General features: G+C 42.3%; 1 protein-coding gene across 1 annotated transcript in view; it reads right to left on the bottom strand.

Annotated features, from left to right (window-relative positions):
- Nucleotides 1–1,997: 1,997 nt before the first annotated feature.
- The window catches only part of ift80 (intraflagellar transport 80 homolog (Chlamydomonas)), a 39,285-nt gene continuing 23,561 nt past the window's right edge, over nt 1,998–17,721 (bottom strand). The window contains exons 9-20 of the mRNA XM_019874258.1: nt 12,452–12,631; nt 10,078–10,196; nt 8,912–8,986; nt 8,295–8,458; nt 8,121–8,185; nt 6,743–6,878; nt 6,507–6,654; nt 5,655–5,826; nt 3,492–3,581; nt 3,222–3,394; nt 2,943–3,066; nt 1,998–2,684 (exon numbers count right to left, since the gene is read on the bottom strand). Coding sequence (XP_019729817.1) covers nt 2,574–2,684; nt 2,943–3,066; nt 3,222–3,394; nt 3,492–3,581; nt 5,655–5,826; nt 6,507–6,654; nt 6,743–6,878; nt 8,121–8,185; nt 8,295–8,458; nt 8,912–8,986; nt 10,078–10,196; nt 12,452–12,631 — 1,557 coding nt within the window. The 3' untranslated portion in view covers nt 1,998–2,573. The remainder of the gene's footprint in view (nt 2,685–2,942; nt 3,067–3,221; nt 3,395–3,491; nt 3,582–5,654; nt 5,827–6,506; nt 6,655–6,742; nt 6,879–8,120; nt 8,186–8,294; nt 8,459–8,911; nt 8,987–10,077; nt 10,197–12,451; nt 12,632–17,721) is intronic.

The raw sequence follows: 17,721 nt of genomic DNA, 5'->3' as shown, positions 1-17,721 counted from the left end.
CCTCCAATAAATATGTACTATGGAGACATGCACATGAATGCAAAGGCACGAAAAAAGAAAAGTGTGAGGAGTATGATTTCAGTTCCACTGTAGCAAATGCGAATAAGCATTTATTGCTTACTAGCTATCATTTAAGTGGCAAGGCCTTCATATCTTTGCATTTGTATTGTGTGGTAACGGTATTAAATTTACCCTTTCAAGGACAGCGTATCATGTTATCAGGTTACAGGGTCCATGGAATGGTTAAATTAGATATTGTCCACTTTTTCCTCACAATTTAAAATAGTTCCCTAATGTCTGAACATGTCTCCTTTTCATCAAGTGTCAACAATTTTGAAATCTACTCACGTTATTTCATGTCTGGCTGAAATGAGTCTATTTTGAAGAGACAACCATGTTACATCAAAGTAAGGCGTGCGGGCTTTGTTTAGGATATGACTTAAGTTAGGGCGGAGCGACTGAGCATCTGAGGAAAAAAGGGAGTGCGTATAACGAAAGTAAAAGCCCTAATATTGATAATCTTGTCCATCAATGAGAGCCAAGTATGCGCGTGCCGGTTTTTAGAAGATAACGCCGTTAGAATGTGTTGATCTGTGCTTTAAGCAAAACTCAGTGGAGCTCTGCTTACCTTTTGGCTTTGGCTAAGGAGATGGCTAATAACACTGTGTGTCGCCCGCCTGTGGCTCTAGTTAAGGTCATTACAGCTAACTAGTACCACCACATGCTGTTTTTCGGGGGGGTGGCGTGTGGTGTTTATTTAAGTGGATGTCACGATTAATTTAAGCCTACTAGAGAGGAACCCACTATTTGAGTAGTTACAGTACTGATGGCAAACATTATAATCCAAACCACAATGTTGTGTTCTGCTCCTCTTCTTATCGCTGTTTATTATGAGCATTTTAACAAATGGCCTTTTGCACCGACTAAGCATGCCTGAAAACTCCCCAATTTTTGGAAGCATGTGCATCCCAGACAAGGACGTGCTGGGAACTAAATTTGACATGTGGCGTATGCGTTAACAGCGGCCGTCACCCGCCGACAAATAATTGTTGACGGGAGTTGAGTGGTGGGGGCGGAATGGGGGTGGTGTGATGCATTGCAAAGATGTCGACGCACAGACATGCACCGAAACATAGTCGGCGACGGGGTGCGGCAGTCACGTGCCAAAAAAATAATCGTAGACGGGGCGGGAGGACGTACGCGGGTTGTTCGGAAAAGCGAACATGTTTACCAAAATTCCCGATGACCACCCCGCCCCTGACCCCATGGTTATAATGCTTTTGGATTTTTCATTGTAGTTTTTATTTGTTTGGACTTTTTTAATACTCGGGTTAGTTTTAATTCAGTTTTGGAGTAGTTTTGTTGGTTTTGAGTTTTTCAAAAACGCTTCTTTTTAGGTGGTTTTATTACTTTTAGTATTAGTTTTAGTTACATATGGTGTATTTGTCCAGTGCAAGATTAAAAAAACAAACAAAAACAAACAAACTGTCAAATGACTGTTTGACCTTCCTTCTTTCTGTATGGACATACAATAATACCAAAATTAATAAATTTAACCTTTGTGCATCTTGGTGAAAATGTATAATTAGGGGTCCATAACATGACCCTTCACGAAAACCACACAACCAGTACTGCCTCAGAATTATAAAAAAATAAATAAATCAAGATAGGCCCCCATTTGACTTTTCACTAATTTACGGGCCGAGGTAAACATGCCTATCATAACAGGACATCGAATAAAGTCTCAATTTTGGACCCTTGCACAAAACTGCACAGGAAGTCATTTTGGTTTGAAACAGCCAAGTTGGATGAATTCCATTTTTTTTTTTAAATGAACTCCAGTGAGGGAATTTGTCCAAATGAGCTCCAATTGGAAGACGGCATATTGGACACGGTAGGTAACGCTGAATTGCCAAGCTTTTTTTTTTTTTTTGCCATCTAACATGAGGAGAAGATGTAGTAGAAGTTCGTGATAAGCATTTGGAGTATTCATTGTGGAAAAAAGAGCACTTGGGCACTTTTATTGTGAAATATTTGTTAAAGATGAAGATTATCATTCCGAATATAAAAAAATATAGGAATTACATGCAAGAATACAGGGACAACTTATAAAGAAGTAACACAATTTTTTTTATGTTTTGTTTCTTGTTTATAAACTGTAAAAATCATATTCTATAAACACATTCCAAACACGACTAACTTACGAAATGAGACAGACTGTTAAGATCAATGACGAGTGTGAAATATCGGACGTGATATGAGAGGAAGGAGGAAGGCTACAATGGTGTTTTTCCTGCGGAAATGTCAGGAGTACGTGAAAAGCGATATGTGCAAATGTCTGTGCGTGCCCATCTTACTGGGGCTGTATTACGAGTACAATGAATTCAAAGAAAAGCTTCGGACTGGACAAGAATCATTCATGTCCAGTTTTGCAATAATTCCTAAATACGTCAGCTGTTTTTTTCCTCCGTTTGTTAGATATCAGTCAGAAAAATTGGGCTCTTGGTTTTTTTACTCGACAGCCCGGGCCTTGTGATTTATCTTGAAGGAAATGAGAAGGTTCCTTTTGACAATTAACGTCGCTGGGCCAAGCTGCTCCTGACAGACGCGTTAGCAGCTTTCGCTCTCTCCTTGGACAACTCCATCTCGATCTTGGCTTGGATTTTTTCCCAATCCACCTCAACCTGAGAGAGAGAGACATACAGAAGAGACAGAAACATCAAAAAAAAAAAAAAAAACAAACTCATTTCCTGAGCAATACTGCAAGTATGGAACTGATTAACGCCGGAGTGTTTGTATCAGATTTGGATGTGTAAACCGTGACTGAAAGGCTTGTAAACTGCGCGGGACTGTTAGAAAAACCCCATTGTTAAACTGCACGAGATTGCTGCCTGAATCAATTAATCTGAGGCAGCAAATACAGAAAGGCTGTTTCAGTTTACCCCTTTTGCGTATTGCAGGAACCTCTTATTGGTCTCCTTCCTGCCAAATGTCAGCAGGAACTTCTCCCGATAGGCCAGCACGGTGTCTACGTGGGTCTTGTGTTTGACTGCCAGCTCAAGAGCCCTGGAAACACACCAACATGCATCTCTTCATCTCAGATCGACCGACAAGGCTGCATTTTGACTGGCACACAAACATGCATGCACGCACAGTGACTCTCAGAAACACGCTCGCACGCATGCACGCACACACACACACAGATAGAAACGTCTGCCTACCTCTCCCAGTTGAATAGATCAATGTTGACTTGTATGGCCTGATAGATAAGTCCAGCTTGTAACAGAGTGGCCTCTGCCTCTTGGACCTGCCCGCTGAACAGCAGCAGGTGGGCCAAAGACGACTCCTTGGACGGCTGTTGCTTGATGAAATTGATGTAATGCACTCGCGGTAACTGGGAAGGGGATGAGGAAACAAGCAAGATGAAAGCTCGCCTACCACGTGCTCACTCCAGAGTCACTCAAAAAGCGCTACGCTGACGGATCAATTACCTCTCTAATGGCAGCGTAGGCCATCTCCGCTGTGGTCAGCTCTCTGTTGGCTATCGCCATGGCAGCCAGACATGCCCACAAAGACTGTTCCTGCACACGCAAGGAAGCGCGATGAGGCCACGTTGCCACCAAGTGCTGCGCTGCAGTTCCACATTCCATGATACAGGTTGCAACTGATATAGCCTTGCGGCATCATACTGCCGCGACCAGACAAGCAGTTACACTCGGGAAAAATCAACAAAGAAACAGGACAAAAGTGGAGGAAACCCAGCATCTGCTCTTTCCAGAGAACCGTTTAGTGCCTTCCTATTCCATGATAAAGTGAGAATAGACATCAACCAATCAGCAGACTGCGGGGCATCACACTACACACGAGATACTGAAAGCACTCTTTGGTGCCCTGATGGAGTGTGGTCGAAAAAAATGACATTATTTAGATGACAATTTTTTTGTGTTTAAACAATGTTTTAATTCTCTTTTGTTTTCTGTGTCAATTTTACAGGAAACAGCTGGGAGTGCCAAACAGCTTGAAGCAACCATGACTTTGCCTCTTACTTGGAGAACGGCGCAAGCGAGAGTGTGAGACCAGGCATGAAAGAAGACTTCAGTGTTTTGATAAGTGTAAATGTATTAAGTGTGCTTTAATAAGTTAAAATGTCAAACATGATCAGTCCCCAAAAGAAATACAATTATGGCCTGACACTTCAAGTGTCTAGCTGTCACCATGAGAAAACATTTGATGCATTATGTTGTCCCATCAAATAAAACCAAACGCAGCTGGCTGTCTTGTGGACATTTATTTTTGTTTCGAAGGTTGTCATCACGGTTTTCCGCTTTATCTTTACTTACATCATCCCCCTCCCCCCTGCAAAAAAAAAAAAAAAAAAAGAAATCTGCTCAAATTTCTAATTTACAGCGGGTCCACGTTTTAGGATGGGAACGACATATGTACAACATCAAGTTGTGAGTGCTTTGTTCCATCTCTGCTCTTGGGACAAGTCACCCTGTTTTCTCAGGTTGTGGTTATAGCATAAGTGCTCAAGCATTAAAAAAAAAAAAAAAAAAAAAAAGAAGTTATGTCCTGTGAAGAGTCCATACGTGTATACAGTGGTACCTCTACTTACGGACGTCTCTCCATACGAAATTTCAAGCTACGAAACGCCTCAACAGGAAAATATTGCCTCTTGTTATGAAAGAAATTTCAAGATACGAAAGGTAAAAATACAGTATGGGCTGCTACTCGCAGCTACGAGTTTCCTGAACGCGACATACTTATAGAAGCTCTGCCATTGGCTATTACCTAGCATCTTGCTGACATCCCATTGGCTAAGAGGGACCTCTACCGTATGTGTCTGTGTGTAGATAGATAAATATATAGATATGTGTCAATGCAGCATCTTCGTCATTCGCCGCTCGGGCCATGAGACGTTCCGATTTTTGTGTTCACCAGTCTGGCGATTGCTCACGATGCTGATGTTTGCCTTGCACATTTTCGAAGAATTGCCGACAAAAGCAAATGTCCTTGGATCAGTTCTTTACAAAACGCAACGCAAAAACCACTTCTGAGCGAGAACATGAACTAAAAAGGGCAAGAAAACGACGAGGACGCAGTTAAAAGTTAAATGACCACCATTTTTATTCTTGACTCTCTTCTTTGTTTTTTACATTATGCACAACTCTCATTTACTGTGCAATAATCTAATTTTAACATGTATTTGGTACATATTTTGATGCATTTTTATGTTTTAGAAAACATTTATGTCTGAATTTTGGGGGGGCTTGGAACGGATTAGCGCATTTACATGGAAAACGCGTCTCTACTTACAAACTTTTCTAGTGAAGAAATTTCTTTCAGAACCAATTACCTTTGTAAGTAGAGGTAACACTGTATAGTGCTTTGTGAGCTTTAGTGGGGCTAAATGGAGCAAATGGTGTCACTAGGCTAATTGAAGGGTAATTAAAGCCTGCTGGTCGAGGCAATAAACCTGTCTGCTACCTTTTCATTTCCGACTAGTTCACAGGCGAATGCCCACTCAAGCGTGACACACACTGCAGGAAGCCCAACTGTGCCTAAGCGATAGTGTGCGCGGTATGTCACATCAAAAGAAACACTTCATATAAGAAAAACAAATGTGCTGTTTCGGCGTAAAACAGACCCCTTACCTTGGCAAAGCGGCAGAGGCGAAGTGCGTCCTCCCAGCGTGCTGAGCTGCTGTTTTCGTGGAGTAGCACGGCGTATGGAGGCACGCTGGTGTAAAGCAAGGAACCGTCTCTTTGCCGCAATCGAACCTTGGTGTCCACGTAGCTTAGAATGTGGGGTGCATGGCTGAACTCGCTTGGAAGTGAGAGGAGGAGGCACGTCAACACAAAACTGTAACAGTGTGCTCTGGCCAGAGGGTTCAAAAAGATCATTTTATTTTTCAACACCTCAAATTATAAAAACAAAAGCTGATGATCAACATTCAATATGCATGAAAAATGAGAGGGAAATGAGGGGGAAAAACTAAAATATTGGAAAAACACATTATAAAACAAATCCACAAATACAGTATGTGGATCTGGGAGTCTAGTGTGTAAATATATAGTGTTTTACAACAATACCTCAGTATATTTATAATTTCGTATGTACCTGTGGGGGAAATCACAAAGCTTGCAGGAATGGATGCCTAAATGCACATGACTGATGGATGTTGCTAGTTTTGTAATGTGGTCTTGAAAAATAAATAAATAAATAAATAAATAATTCAGATTTAACGAAAGAACAGCAGTGTAAACTAAGCCTGTCTGACCGCAACATCTAGCTGTTGGGTTGAAAACTACATTTCCGTGAAATATTCTGCACCATGCCTTTATTTCCGCGGAAAGCTTTGAAATTGCCGGCAAATTGCGCAATTGCCAATTCCTGCGGTGACTAATTATACCCAGTCAGTGTGGTAAAAAGCAGTCACTTTTCACTCAGCATCAAAAACAACCAAACAATAAAAACGTTAAGAAAGCAAGTCGTTTGAGTCTTACCTGCCATCCTTTGTGTAAAGTGTTTTGGGAAGCAGCTCCTTGTCGATGAAGACAGCACTTGGGTAGTACCACACTGTGAACTGATTGTCTTGGACACCACACAGAATGTTTGCCGCATTGTTCCAGGCCATGCTGTGAATCATACTACCTACGACACACGTATCACAATCTTGTTAAGAGACAGCACAAAAAAAAAAAAAAAAAAAAAAAAAACTACCGGTATGTTAAATTCTTACCAATTTTGCAGATTTTGGGCTCACGTCCGAGGTAACGCACAGAAGTGAGGTAAAGGTCACGATTCTTGTCGATCAAAGCGATCTTCCTTTCGGTGGACGGGCCGCATTGATCCAGAGCTATCTCCACCACCTCCAGCTACACACGGAGAGAACACGCACACGCACATACTTAGGGAAAAGAAGTGAGTGACAGAAGCAAGACATACGTTTGCACTGTGACCTCCACAGTCTTGTTGCAGAGCGTGCGCCTGTGTAAGAGGGAGTCACATACACACAGGCATCCAAGAGGTGTGTGTATGTGTGCGAACTCTCTGTAGGAGCCAATGTGTGCACGCACATTTGTTTGAGGTCCTCGCCAGCTGGCTTCAGCTCAGTGCGCTGGAAGACAGCGCCATGCAGACAGCAACCGCTGCTGCCTCTGATTCCTTTGTGCTTTACTCATTTTTAATCGTGGGTATTTGCCGTCGTAACTATGTCATACATTATATACTGTATGTGATATTTTCAGTATTAGATACATGAGAGGAGCGCAACATTAGAATACACATGCGATCAAATAAACTCTGCTGCACTACAATTGCCAACTTATTAAACTAGTATTAAAATATGGCAAAAATAAATAGCAATCAATTAACAATTTAGAACGTCACTTTTTTTTTATTGGATCTCCCATTTGGATGACTTCATCTAGAATGCAAGTTCTGTACTTGTAACTGCTGTAGTAAGCATTTTGGGTTCACAATGCAGGGCTTGAAGGAGCTGTAAAATCTATAATTGACAAAAACATAAAGGCACGATTCACGAGTTGGCCAGACGAACTATTTTTGTTGTACCACTCCCGCCGGAAAATGTTAGTTCACGGTCGGCTGGGTTTTGCATGGTTGCATTGGGTAGCAAAACAAAGGATGGATGGATGGATGGTGAGTGTGATTAAAAATAAAATCCCACAACCTGTGAAACAGGTCTGGATTGTAAATTTACATGAGGTTGGACAGCACTCAACATGATTACGTTTTTCATGCATTTCTCAGTGAACAAGAAGAATATTCAGAATTGCGATGATTCGACGCACACATGACAGAATCCTTGTGAATTACATTTTTTCTTTATTTCAAAAAGAGCTCTAATAGAGTTCGATTTGTAGCAACATTAAATTAACTTGTTAGGGAAAAAAAAATTATGCGCGTACATTGACATCAAATTTGCTGTATGGTCACTTTGAAGTATAGTATGCCAAAGAAAACACAAAACAAAGTCATTTGAGGAGTACTCACTTACATTGAGCAGCAGGAGATTGTTTTTTTTTTCTTGGTTCTGTTTATATTCCCAAAAATAATCTCAAGAGCCAGAATTCCCTCCCACCAATGGATTTGCTTACCTTGTGAGTCAAAGACTTCCCGTCACCAAGAGGTTTGCCGGTCAAGGCGTCAAAGAGAAGGATGACTAGTGATGATTCAAAAAACAAACAAACAAACAAACAAACAAAAAAAAAAAAAAGCTGGCAATGAGCAATCAGTGTTCCTAACCATATTTGAGACGGCGAACCTCTCACCTTTTTCATCACTCTTGTCACGGATGGCGATGGTGTCGTTACTGAGAGAGACACACTGAGCATTTAGCATGTCAGCCCTCATACCGGGAAATTTAGGGGAGGAGATGAGTCGGCCCTCATAGGAGAATATATACAACCCTGCCCCATCCACCAGAAGAGCATGCCTGAGTGGCAGCGAGGGAAGGAAAGACGATACAGTGAGTAGACTTTTATATGGATGCGGTGCGTCTGTTCATCTAATAAACCAGACGGTCATTAGGTAGAGGACTTTTACGCATAGTCAAAACAGCAGCGAGTTACTCAGCGTGACGTTGGCGGCTCGGCAGTGATTAGAGAATGACAGGTAATCTATTTAGCAGTATGATGAGTGTCAGCGACATTGCACTGGAGTGCCGCACAAGAGCTACTCCACATTAATCTGATTTTCCCGAGCGGTTACACTATCAGACTTATTATATGACATACTTTGGCTAAGCTACAGCACAGCTCCTGTGTGGATGTGTTTATGTCCATGTGTGTGTGTTAGTAATCAAGTCTTAGCGAGGCTGTGAGGCGATCCTATGACCGTGTCCGGCTCTCCTGTTCCAATGCTTGCCGGGATTAAGCATGCGACTTACCTCTCTGCTTGCAGAATGAGGCTGACTGTTCCCTCCTTCAGGTCAAATATGAGGGGAGTGTTCCAGTTCCGTGTGCTGGCACAAACAAAAACATATTAATATGTGCTCCTATCATTCTTTGCAAAAACACAGGCATTCAAGTGAAAATAACCTCAGACAACAAGGCCAAGAATAGAAATAAGATATGGACAAGATACACAATATGCTAATAAATGTAGCGTTTTCGAATTACAAACTCACTGGCTAGAACATGAGGCAACCTGTCCAATCCATGGCGCAAAAATGTTGGGGACGACTATATTATGCTGTAAAAATATCAATGAGGTCAGCGATTACAGTTGACCCCGGGCCAAGCTGGCCCATGATACCATTGAAATGCATTGGAGGGAATTTTTTATTTTTTTGTAACAAGCCCCCATAAATTATTCAAACAATGCTGATAAACATCAAATATACAAAAATGGGGGTGGGGGGGGAGAACTAAATAACCCCCCACTAAATATTTAAAAATAAAAATCTCTGTGAATATGTCAATCCACCCTAAGCATCGGTGGGTTGACTGTAATTCATTTTAACTCGACAAAAAAAAAAAAAAAAAAAAAACTTGAGTCATGACAGCCCTATGCACAATGTTCCCCACGGGGCATTGAACCATGAATTGGTGTGATACAATAATTCCGAGAACTGGTGACACTTGTGCAGCATATTTATTGTATTCATTATTTATGGTTGTGGTTTACAGTGGTGCAGAACAACACTGGATCACAAAGAGGGTTTTTTTTCAACTTCATGTTGCTAAATAAAGCAAAAAATAAATAAAAATGATTTTGAATGTGTTTGAAATGGCAGGACCAGGTTAACGGTGGTTATGATTTCTTATTGCAGGGAAGTGACTATAAACTGGAATTCAAAATGCAACACAAGTATGAGGTCATCACTTGAATGCTTTTATGCACTTTTCAATACATTATAAGCGAAACGGCTTTGAGGAAGAGAAACTGCGTTCAGGTTTGGAATCGCATCATGTGTGAATTGATGTCCATATAAGGCGTCTTATGTTAACTCTCAAAGTGGAGTAACATTATATTCCAGCTCCTTCCAGAGGAAATGGGTGAAAAATCGTGGCTGTGGGAATCAAGGATGCGCGGACTGAGTAAAGTGCTCACTTGTAGATGTAGCACTGAAGAGATGTGGCGACTACGAGGTGCCCGAAAGCCAGCGAGGCTTTGATGACTCGATCTCTGAACTCCAACACGTCCACCGCATCGTTCATCACATTCCTCACCTGTGGGGGGGAAAAAAAAAAAAAAAGTATAGGATGGCACATGAAAGATTGGTGCAGTGCACATGTTTTATTTATATACACAGGAAGCAGTATATCATATATCCAAGAATATATAGGGTAACTGTGGTCAGAGGAAGACATTTTTACCTGCTTGGAATGTGCGTATGCACGTACTGATGTGCTGCCATAGATAAATACTTCCCTAGCAGCTGCCTCTGTGAATGAATGAAAGGGCCTTTTCCAGCGCAAGGTGAAAGGTGGGGTTATTTTTACAGCTTTACAAATCTTCCTCTTCTGCCCTTTCCAGCAAGTCAAATTTACAAGCAACACAACCAAGAATTAAAAAAAAAACAACAACATTCGAGCGCAAGGTGGTAAATTTAGCTGGCTGATTCACAAACCACTGGCAGATGTGCACGTTTAAAGCAGCCCGTGAGGAGGAAAGGCGGAGGAGGGAGACAGAAAAAGTGCCTGCCAGGCTGAAAATAAGTGGCCGATGACCCGCGTTTGTTTGGTTTACACAAACTGCAGTCAGTAAAGATGCCTGACGCTGCTTTCTTAATTTTATTTATTTTTTTTCTAGGTGCGTATCCTTTTCTAGGGTCCTTTGGGCGCGTTAAATGCGTGTAAATGCTACTTTGTGGTCAGCTTGACTTTAAACAGTACAAAAAAGTAGAGCAAAGGAAGGCAGCCAGACAGGGCAGCCATTGTCATTGCAAGGTTGCCTGGCAAACAAGCAGGGTTCAACTATAATATATGGCTACAAGCGGTATTTTTTTTATTTTATACTGTATGTATGCAAGTGGCGCCTGTATGCTCAACTTTCGGGATATTTACTCATTGTCAACACAAGCGATACAAACGCTGTAGCGAAACAATTTTCATCAAGATGATAATGCTCAATTTTAAAAAGATGCAGGGGCTCCTCAGTCATGACATTCGACATTGAGGGGACAATAATTCAAGCGGCGTAAGTAACGGAAAACAAGATGTTGGAGGTTCTCTTTCGGAGTTAGACGGGATTCGAAATGAGCGCGTCAGAATGACGGTTAAGCTTCGATGTTTTGGAAATAAGTTGGAGACACCAGACTTTGATGCTTTGGGCACATCCAGACAGACAGTGAGTAAATTAGTATTGATGGAGCTCCTGGAGGAAGATGAAAGACATGGTTGAGGGATGGAGTGAAGGAAAACATGAGGGCTGCTTGTTTCAGAGAGGAGGATGCAGAAGATAGCCTTGAAGGGAAAAGGACACCGTGTTATGCTTTGAAGTCTTTTCCATACAAAGATTTCCTGCAATTATGTAAGACTTTACACTATGGCGTGTTCACATTACGTTTGCAAATATCAGGCAGTCCGCCGCCATAGAAAAAGAACTCGTCAACAGCGGACCCCCCTGTATTAATTTACTTGTACGTTAGTTTGAGGATTCATCAATTTAATTGTCAACTACCAAATCCTCAGAATTCAGAAGCCTCTGAAGTGGAGTCAATTTTCTCACGTTTCTGTAGTCCTCCAGGAAGCAGTGGACTGATTAACTTTGCGGTTTTTCAAAATAAGACATTTACAAACATCTGTTTTTACTTTGGGAAAAGACCGATCAACATTTTTACCTCGTTTGTGTATTTTCTGCACTGTTAGTTTGAAATAATGTGTTTTGGAACAACGGGATGGAAACGAAAACATTTTCGTTTTTCGTATCCAATTCGTTGATTCATCAAGAACATAAACAATAGCTTAATCAATTAATAAAATAATCGTGAGTTGCAGCCCTAACATTAATTGTCCGAATAAATCTTACAACAGAATGACGGCTCAAAGGCAAGAGATGTTTTAATCGCTATTTGTAGAGTGGATGGGTAGTTACATTTTGCTTCAAATTTGGACATTACTGCTACTAGAGAGGATTTTTATTTATTTTTTTTAATCATTTGAGTCACAACAGAACTATTACGACCCCACACCACGCAAAGCAATGGTACAGAGTCCATACATCCATCTATCTGTCATGTCTTAAATCACCTAAACTAATTAAAAACAAACAAATATGGCAACCCCCGGGACTTTGTTTTCCTTTTTGGAAGGATGACATCTGTTGGCATACAATTCCGCACTCGTCACCTTTGTTCAATCTTGGCCAAGGTTTGAGCTCATTATAAATGTCAAGAGAGACGCTTTAATACAGCTGTTGTGTAGAATCTCATTACACTTTGGCAGACATAGCAAATGAAGTGTCCGTTGAGTGTATTCTCTACCTGCATGGTTTTCCTCTTGGTAAGGGTGATCATAAAGTTGTTCCACTCCCAGTGCTGCTCCACCACATTGGCAAAGATGACATGGCCATTCCCGCAGGCCCCAGCCACCTGCGTGCCGTCAGCAGACCAGGCCAGGCTGAACACGCTGCCCGTGTTGGGTTTCTCCAAAGCGTAGGACCACTGCAAGGAGAGGAGGAATATCATCATTAACAATGATGGCCATAAATGTGCATTTCTTTTGGGAGCCCTTTGAAGCAAATGGACGTTTATAGAGAAGGTGAGCGCCATACCAGTGAGAGCAGATACTCGTGTACATAATGTAAACTCTGCTGGAAAGAACTCCCAGTCAGTCAATCAGCGAGCTGTGATGAACTGTGAGTCATTGAAGGAGCGCTCGGCCCTGCCAAGTCCAGCAGTCGCGCTCGTAAACATACGCTCTGCTATCCTCATCTATCACACATGCGGGGTGCAGAGAAAGGCACGAACAGGGGGTCGAACAAACAAAACTTTTTTTTTAAGAGGAAATGATTCAGCGGCGAGGCTGAAGGGAAGAGTAGCTCGATAGGAGTGTCACATATCAGAAACCTTGACATCCTTGAATTAATTATCTAATATGGAGCTCATTCTTCCTGAGGCGCAGCATTGATGAAAACAAAACAAATGTGATTACTGCTAAGCTGAGAGCTTCGACTAGGTACTGATTTGCGTTGACGCTGTTGATGGGTTGGCCGATCATGCTTGTCAATCATGTTCATCAGTTGCACAGTGACAAGTATCAGAACATGTAATATCAGTAATATCAGGCACGGCGCCACACCAGGCTAGGGGGTGCCATAGCCCCGTCGGAAATCTGTGCAGCCCCAGTGAAACCCCTTTCAACATTGTATTTTACATTTGGAAATAATTTGAATTAATTTCATATAAAAACATGAAGAAGGTCACACGTTGCCACGATGTTCCAAAATCCAATCCCTGCTTCTGTGTTTATGCTGCACCTGTACCCAGTGTGTGTTTGGGAGGGGCGGGGTGGATCCTTCATTGACTTTGGTCAAAAATATCGCTATCGTCCTGTCGTCACCTGTAAAGTATTTCGTTTTGGTAGCATAAATGTAGTTTTTTTTCCAAAGGAGGATGGACAAGGGCAACTCAGCGGGCCAAGGGCTGTGGCGAGAGTTGAGAAAAGAAGCTCAGTGAGTTCGCCGCCTGATACGCACGCAGCTGCGGTCTGCGAGGTGTGGCCTTATTTCCTGCACGTTGCCTTTTGACGGGGATAAAAGGTAACAGTTGGCAGGCTACCTGTTAGCTGCTTTGATCTCCTCTGCTCCGCCCTCCTCCAATACACACGGATTTCTCAGCTGCTTTCCCTCCCAAGTATTTCATGTCATATTGGGACCAAAAATAGCCGCTGCAAAAACAAGAACTGCGCTGCAACGTGGACAAGAGATAGTTTGTTGAATGAACTTGAATGAAATAGTGTAGTAATTGCGTTCCCCTCCCTTTTCCCCACAGCCGGTGCCAACGACTCCTGCCCTGCTTGCTCTTCACAGCAGGGACTATTTTCCTTATGAATATTTTCTGACATTCGCAACATGAGTGTAGTTGTGCTCGGGGAGGCTCCGCAGTTCAGGCCGCCTTCAACAACAATGAGGAACGTCATTTATTCTGCAGCTAACATCTTGAGATGGCCCACTCTGTGTTAAAGCACCCAAGGGGGAAAGGGGAAGGGATGTCTTGATGGAGGCAGCTGAATGCGTACAGCAGATTGTAATGAAGCAGGACATGTGATACCTGCCAAAAAGGAGTGCTGCTGGATTCACGCTTACCTAATGCTTTTAACACATTTAGTCGTTTTACTCCTCCAAGAGTCGGCCAGAGAAGAAGGGTTGTTTTATGTGTGCACGATGTTTATGTGCACATTTGACGCTATATGTGAAGATTAGATGTGTGCAACAGCTTTAAGATTAAGCACACGTGAGGAAAAAAAAAAGACAACTACACGTACACGGAACAAACGTGTGGCCTGGATGCGCACGCAACGGGGCGGCAGATGCGAGTTCATAATTTCAGCGACTGTTGAATGTCCGTATTAAGGGCGCAGAGGCATTTGCGTAATGAAAAGGCAAGCTTGGAAGCAATGTCTGGTTTTGTGAGATGTGAGTAGGAATAATTCAATATTTCAGGAATAAAGTACAGCCGGGCGTGGTTAGCGCGTCAACCTCACAGTGCAGAGGTACCGGGTTCAATTCCAGCTTCGGCCTCCCTGTGTGGAGTTTGCATGTTCTCCTTGGCCCTGCGTGGGTTTTCTCCGGGTACTCCGGTTTCCTCCCACATTCCAAAAACATGCATGGCAGGCTGATTGAACACTCTAAATTGTCCCTAGGTGTGAGTGTGAGCGTGAATGGTTGTTCGTCTGTGCCCTGCGATTGGCTGGCAACCGGTTCAGGGTGTCCCTTGCCTAATGCCCGAAGACGGCTGGGATAGGCTCCAGCACCACCCGAGACCCTTGTGAGGATAAGCGGATCGGAAAATGAATGAATGAATGAAAGTACAGCCGTCAGTGGAGCGCAGAAAACCGTCAAGGCCGAATGATCCTCAACACATCCACACTATGACTGCTTACCTTTTCTCACTTTATTTTGAAGAGACATTAACCAGACCTATATCAAATGAGAAAGGCATCCATTAGTGCCGCTATTTAAAATGATAAAAACTCAAAAGAAGAGGCACAGTTGTTTCAGACAGACAGACCAATACAGAACAATACTTGTTAGAAGTGTATCTTATTCGTGGAGGCTATGATTACGGATGCAGGAGTAAAAACGCAATGGGTTTTTAGCCACACTAGCCAGCCGAAGCTTGTGGCTCACAAGCTACTGTGGTGTAAGTAGCACCAATCTTATCTCGACCTGTCAACTACCTGCACGTAGGTGACGTAAGCTCGTCAGGGCACTCATGTCCAGCGCAGCGAAGGTTTTTGGGACCATCTCCGCTGGACACTTATTGGAAAATGTTTCATCTGTGATCCTCATTTTGCTACTGATTGTGTTTTGATGGGGCACAAAATGCTAATTTAGACTCGCAAAATGCTCTGGAAAGCGCTCATTGCGAGAATTGTTTAGTTTGAAGCGGATGGAATTGGAATACCCAGCAAGTCGAGGTGCCCTTTTTTGTACATGGATAATAATTACTAATATCTTGTTGTTAGTTCATTCTTTCCCAAACTAGTGGTGTTTGTAATGTGTGTTCAGCCATCTTTTTTTTTATTGTTGGAAAAACAATATATTGTTAATTTGCCATTGTATTGTATCCATGTGACTACTGTTTTGGTACGAAACGAAGGTATAAAAAAACAAACCAAAAAAACAGCAATGAATTAAGGGAGAAAAGGTGAGTGTGGAAAAATGTATGGAAAAAAAAAAAGAGAACAAGCAAACATGCAGAAAACGTGTATAAAGACTCAGGGTGGGGTTGAGTGGGGGAGTCCTCTCGCTGGTCACTGAACCCCTCGTCTTTCTATAATGGGCAGCTTTGTGGCCAGAGAGAAGGTGACAGACATGACGTGTTGCCCAGCCGTGGGGAGAGTGCGGGGGTGGGAGATCCCTCAAACTCACAATAAGCTCATAGATGTGGACGATACATGTATAAAGCATTACATGCTGACAAACACACACACACACACACACACACACACACACACACACACACACACACACACACACACACACACACACACACATCACACACACACACACACACACACACACTTTTTGTGTCACGGCAGAAGACTCGGTCTTGTAGTACGACACTTATGACGATCTAGCGTACAGACCAATTGAAAAACAACAAACAAAACACACAAAAAAAAATAAAAAAAACACACACGCATACATCCTACAACCTGTGTGTGTTGACACATGCGTGTTAATGTGACTCAGATGCACGTACGTTAGTTGCATGTAGGTGAGAAAGTCTGGAGTGCTGAGCTGCAGAAATGGACCTCTGGATAGCGGTAGTATTAGAGAGAAAATGTGGTGATGCTATTTGAGCATTTTCCCTCATTCACCAGATTTGATTGAGGGATCAGTCGCCTCGCCAGAGTGTCAAACCAATCTAGCTATAGGTGCTGTTTTTGGTTTTTACCTGGAAAAAGTTGTTTTGTGGTTTTTGTGACATCCCAACTACTGGCCTGGCATTGGTGTGTACACGACAGGGATGTTTTAACCCAGATGTCATCTAAAAAAAAAAAAAAAAAAAAAAGAATAATAATAATAATAATAATACAGTAATTTTTGCGGTTAATGGTGGCACAGAAGGAGACTCTCACTTGACTCGTACAGGCTGTAAGTTCACTCGGAGACGTTGACTGAAATAGGTTTGAGGTTTCTTTTCTTTTTTTTTTGTAGGGGGAAAAAAAAAACAACTTTTACCTGGCTGACAGTTTTGGCTGTCACTTCAGCCTTCGTCTGAGCTGTCACTGCTGACCGGTTCGGGACACCTTCATAGTAAGGCTCTGCGACCCGGTCAAGGTGCACCAGCACGTCGCCATTGAAGCAATGTGTCACAATTGATGGTGCCATCTAAGTGGCAGGCTTACATACTCACACGTTACTTTGGTGGCGGCAAGGGTTTGGAGCACAGCTTAACTAATCAAAAAAAGTTAACGCTTGAACAAAAAAAAGTTATCGCCAACACGACACTAAGATAGAGTAATTCAAATAACTCCATTACAAAAAAGAAAAAAAAAAGGCAAAGCAAAATCTCTGCCTCAAAGCTTTTGCAAGGATCATTTTTCCACAGACGACCGGTAGTTTACTCAAGTCACACACACTACTACTTGTGGAATTAAGTTAGGTTGATGTGGCAAACTAGGAGGAAAGTATCCATAAAAGACAGAATGTCCAATGTTTGGGATCATTTCAAACTTTAAAAAGGAAGATAAAGAGCAATATGTGCCACAACAGCACGTGCACTATCGCTAACAAAAGGCAACATATCGATGTTAGGTGGAGACATCAACTTTTAAACTGATGTAGAGAACGTATTGTATTGTACTGCCAGGATAGACACAATAATGATAAAACAAGCATGTGATAAGCACAATCGAGCTGCAAAAGGGTCAAAACTAATGCCAAGTCACTCAACATGCAGACTATCCAACCATACTCTCATTTGCTGTCACTCACCAGCACCTTACTTGCTTGTGTTTAATAATGCAAAATCATCAATCATCATTTTCCGATCCGCTTTATTCTCACAAGGGTCGCGGGACG

This window comes from Hippocampus comes, unplaced genomic scaffold (assembly GCF_001891065.2).
Source record: "Hippocampus comes isolate QL1 unplaced genomic scaffold, H_comes_QL1_v1.1 scaffold125, whole genome shotgun sequence".
Taxonomy (NCBI): domain Eukaryota; kingdom Metazoa; phylum Chordata; class Actinopteri; order Syngnathiformes; family Syngnathidae; genus Hippocampus; species Hippocampus comes.
This window is presented reverse-complemented; position numbering and strand designations above follow the sequence as displayed.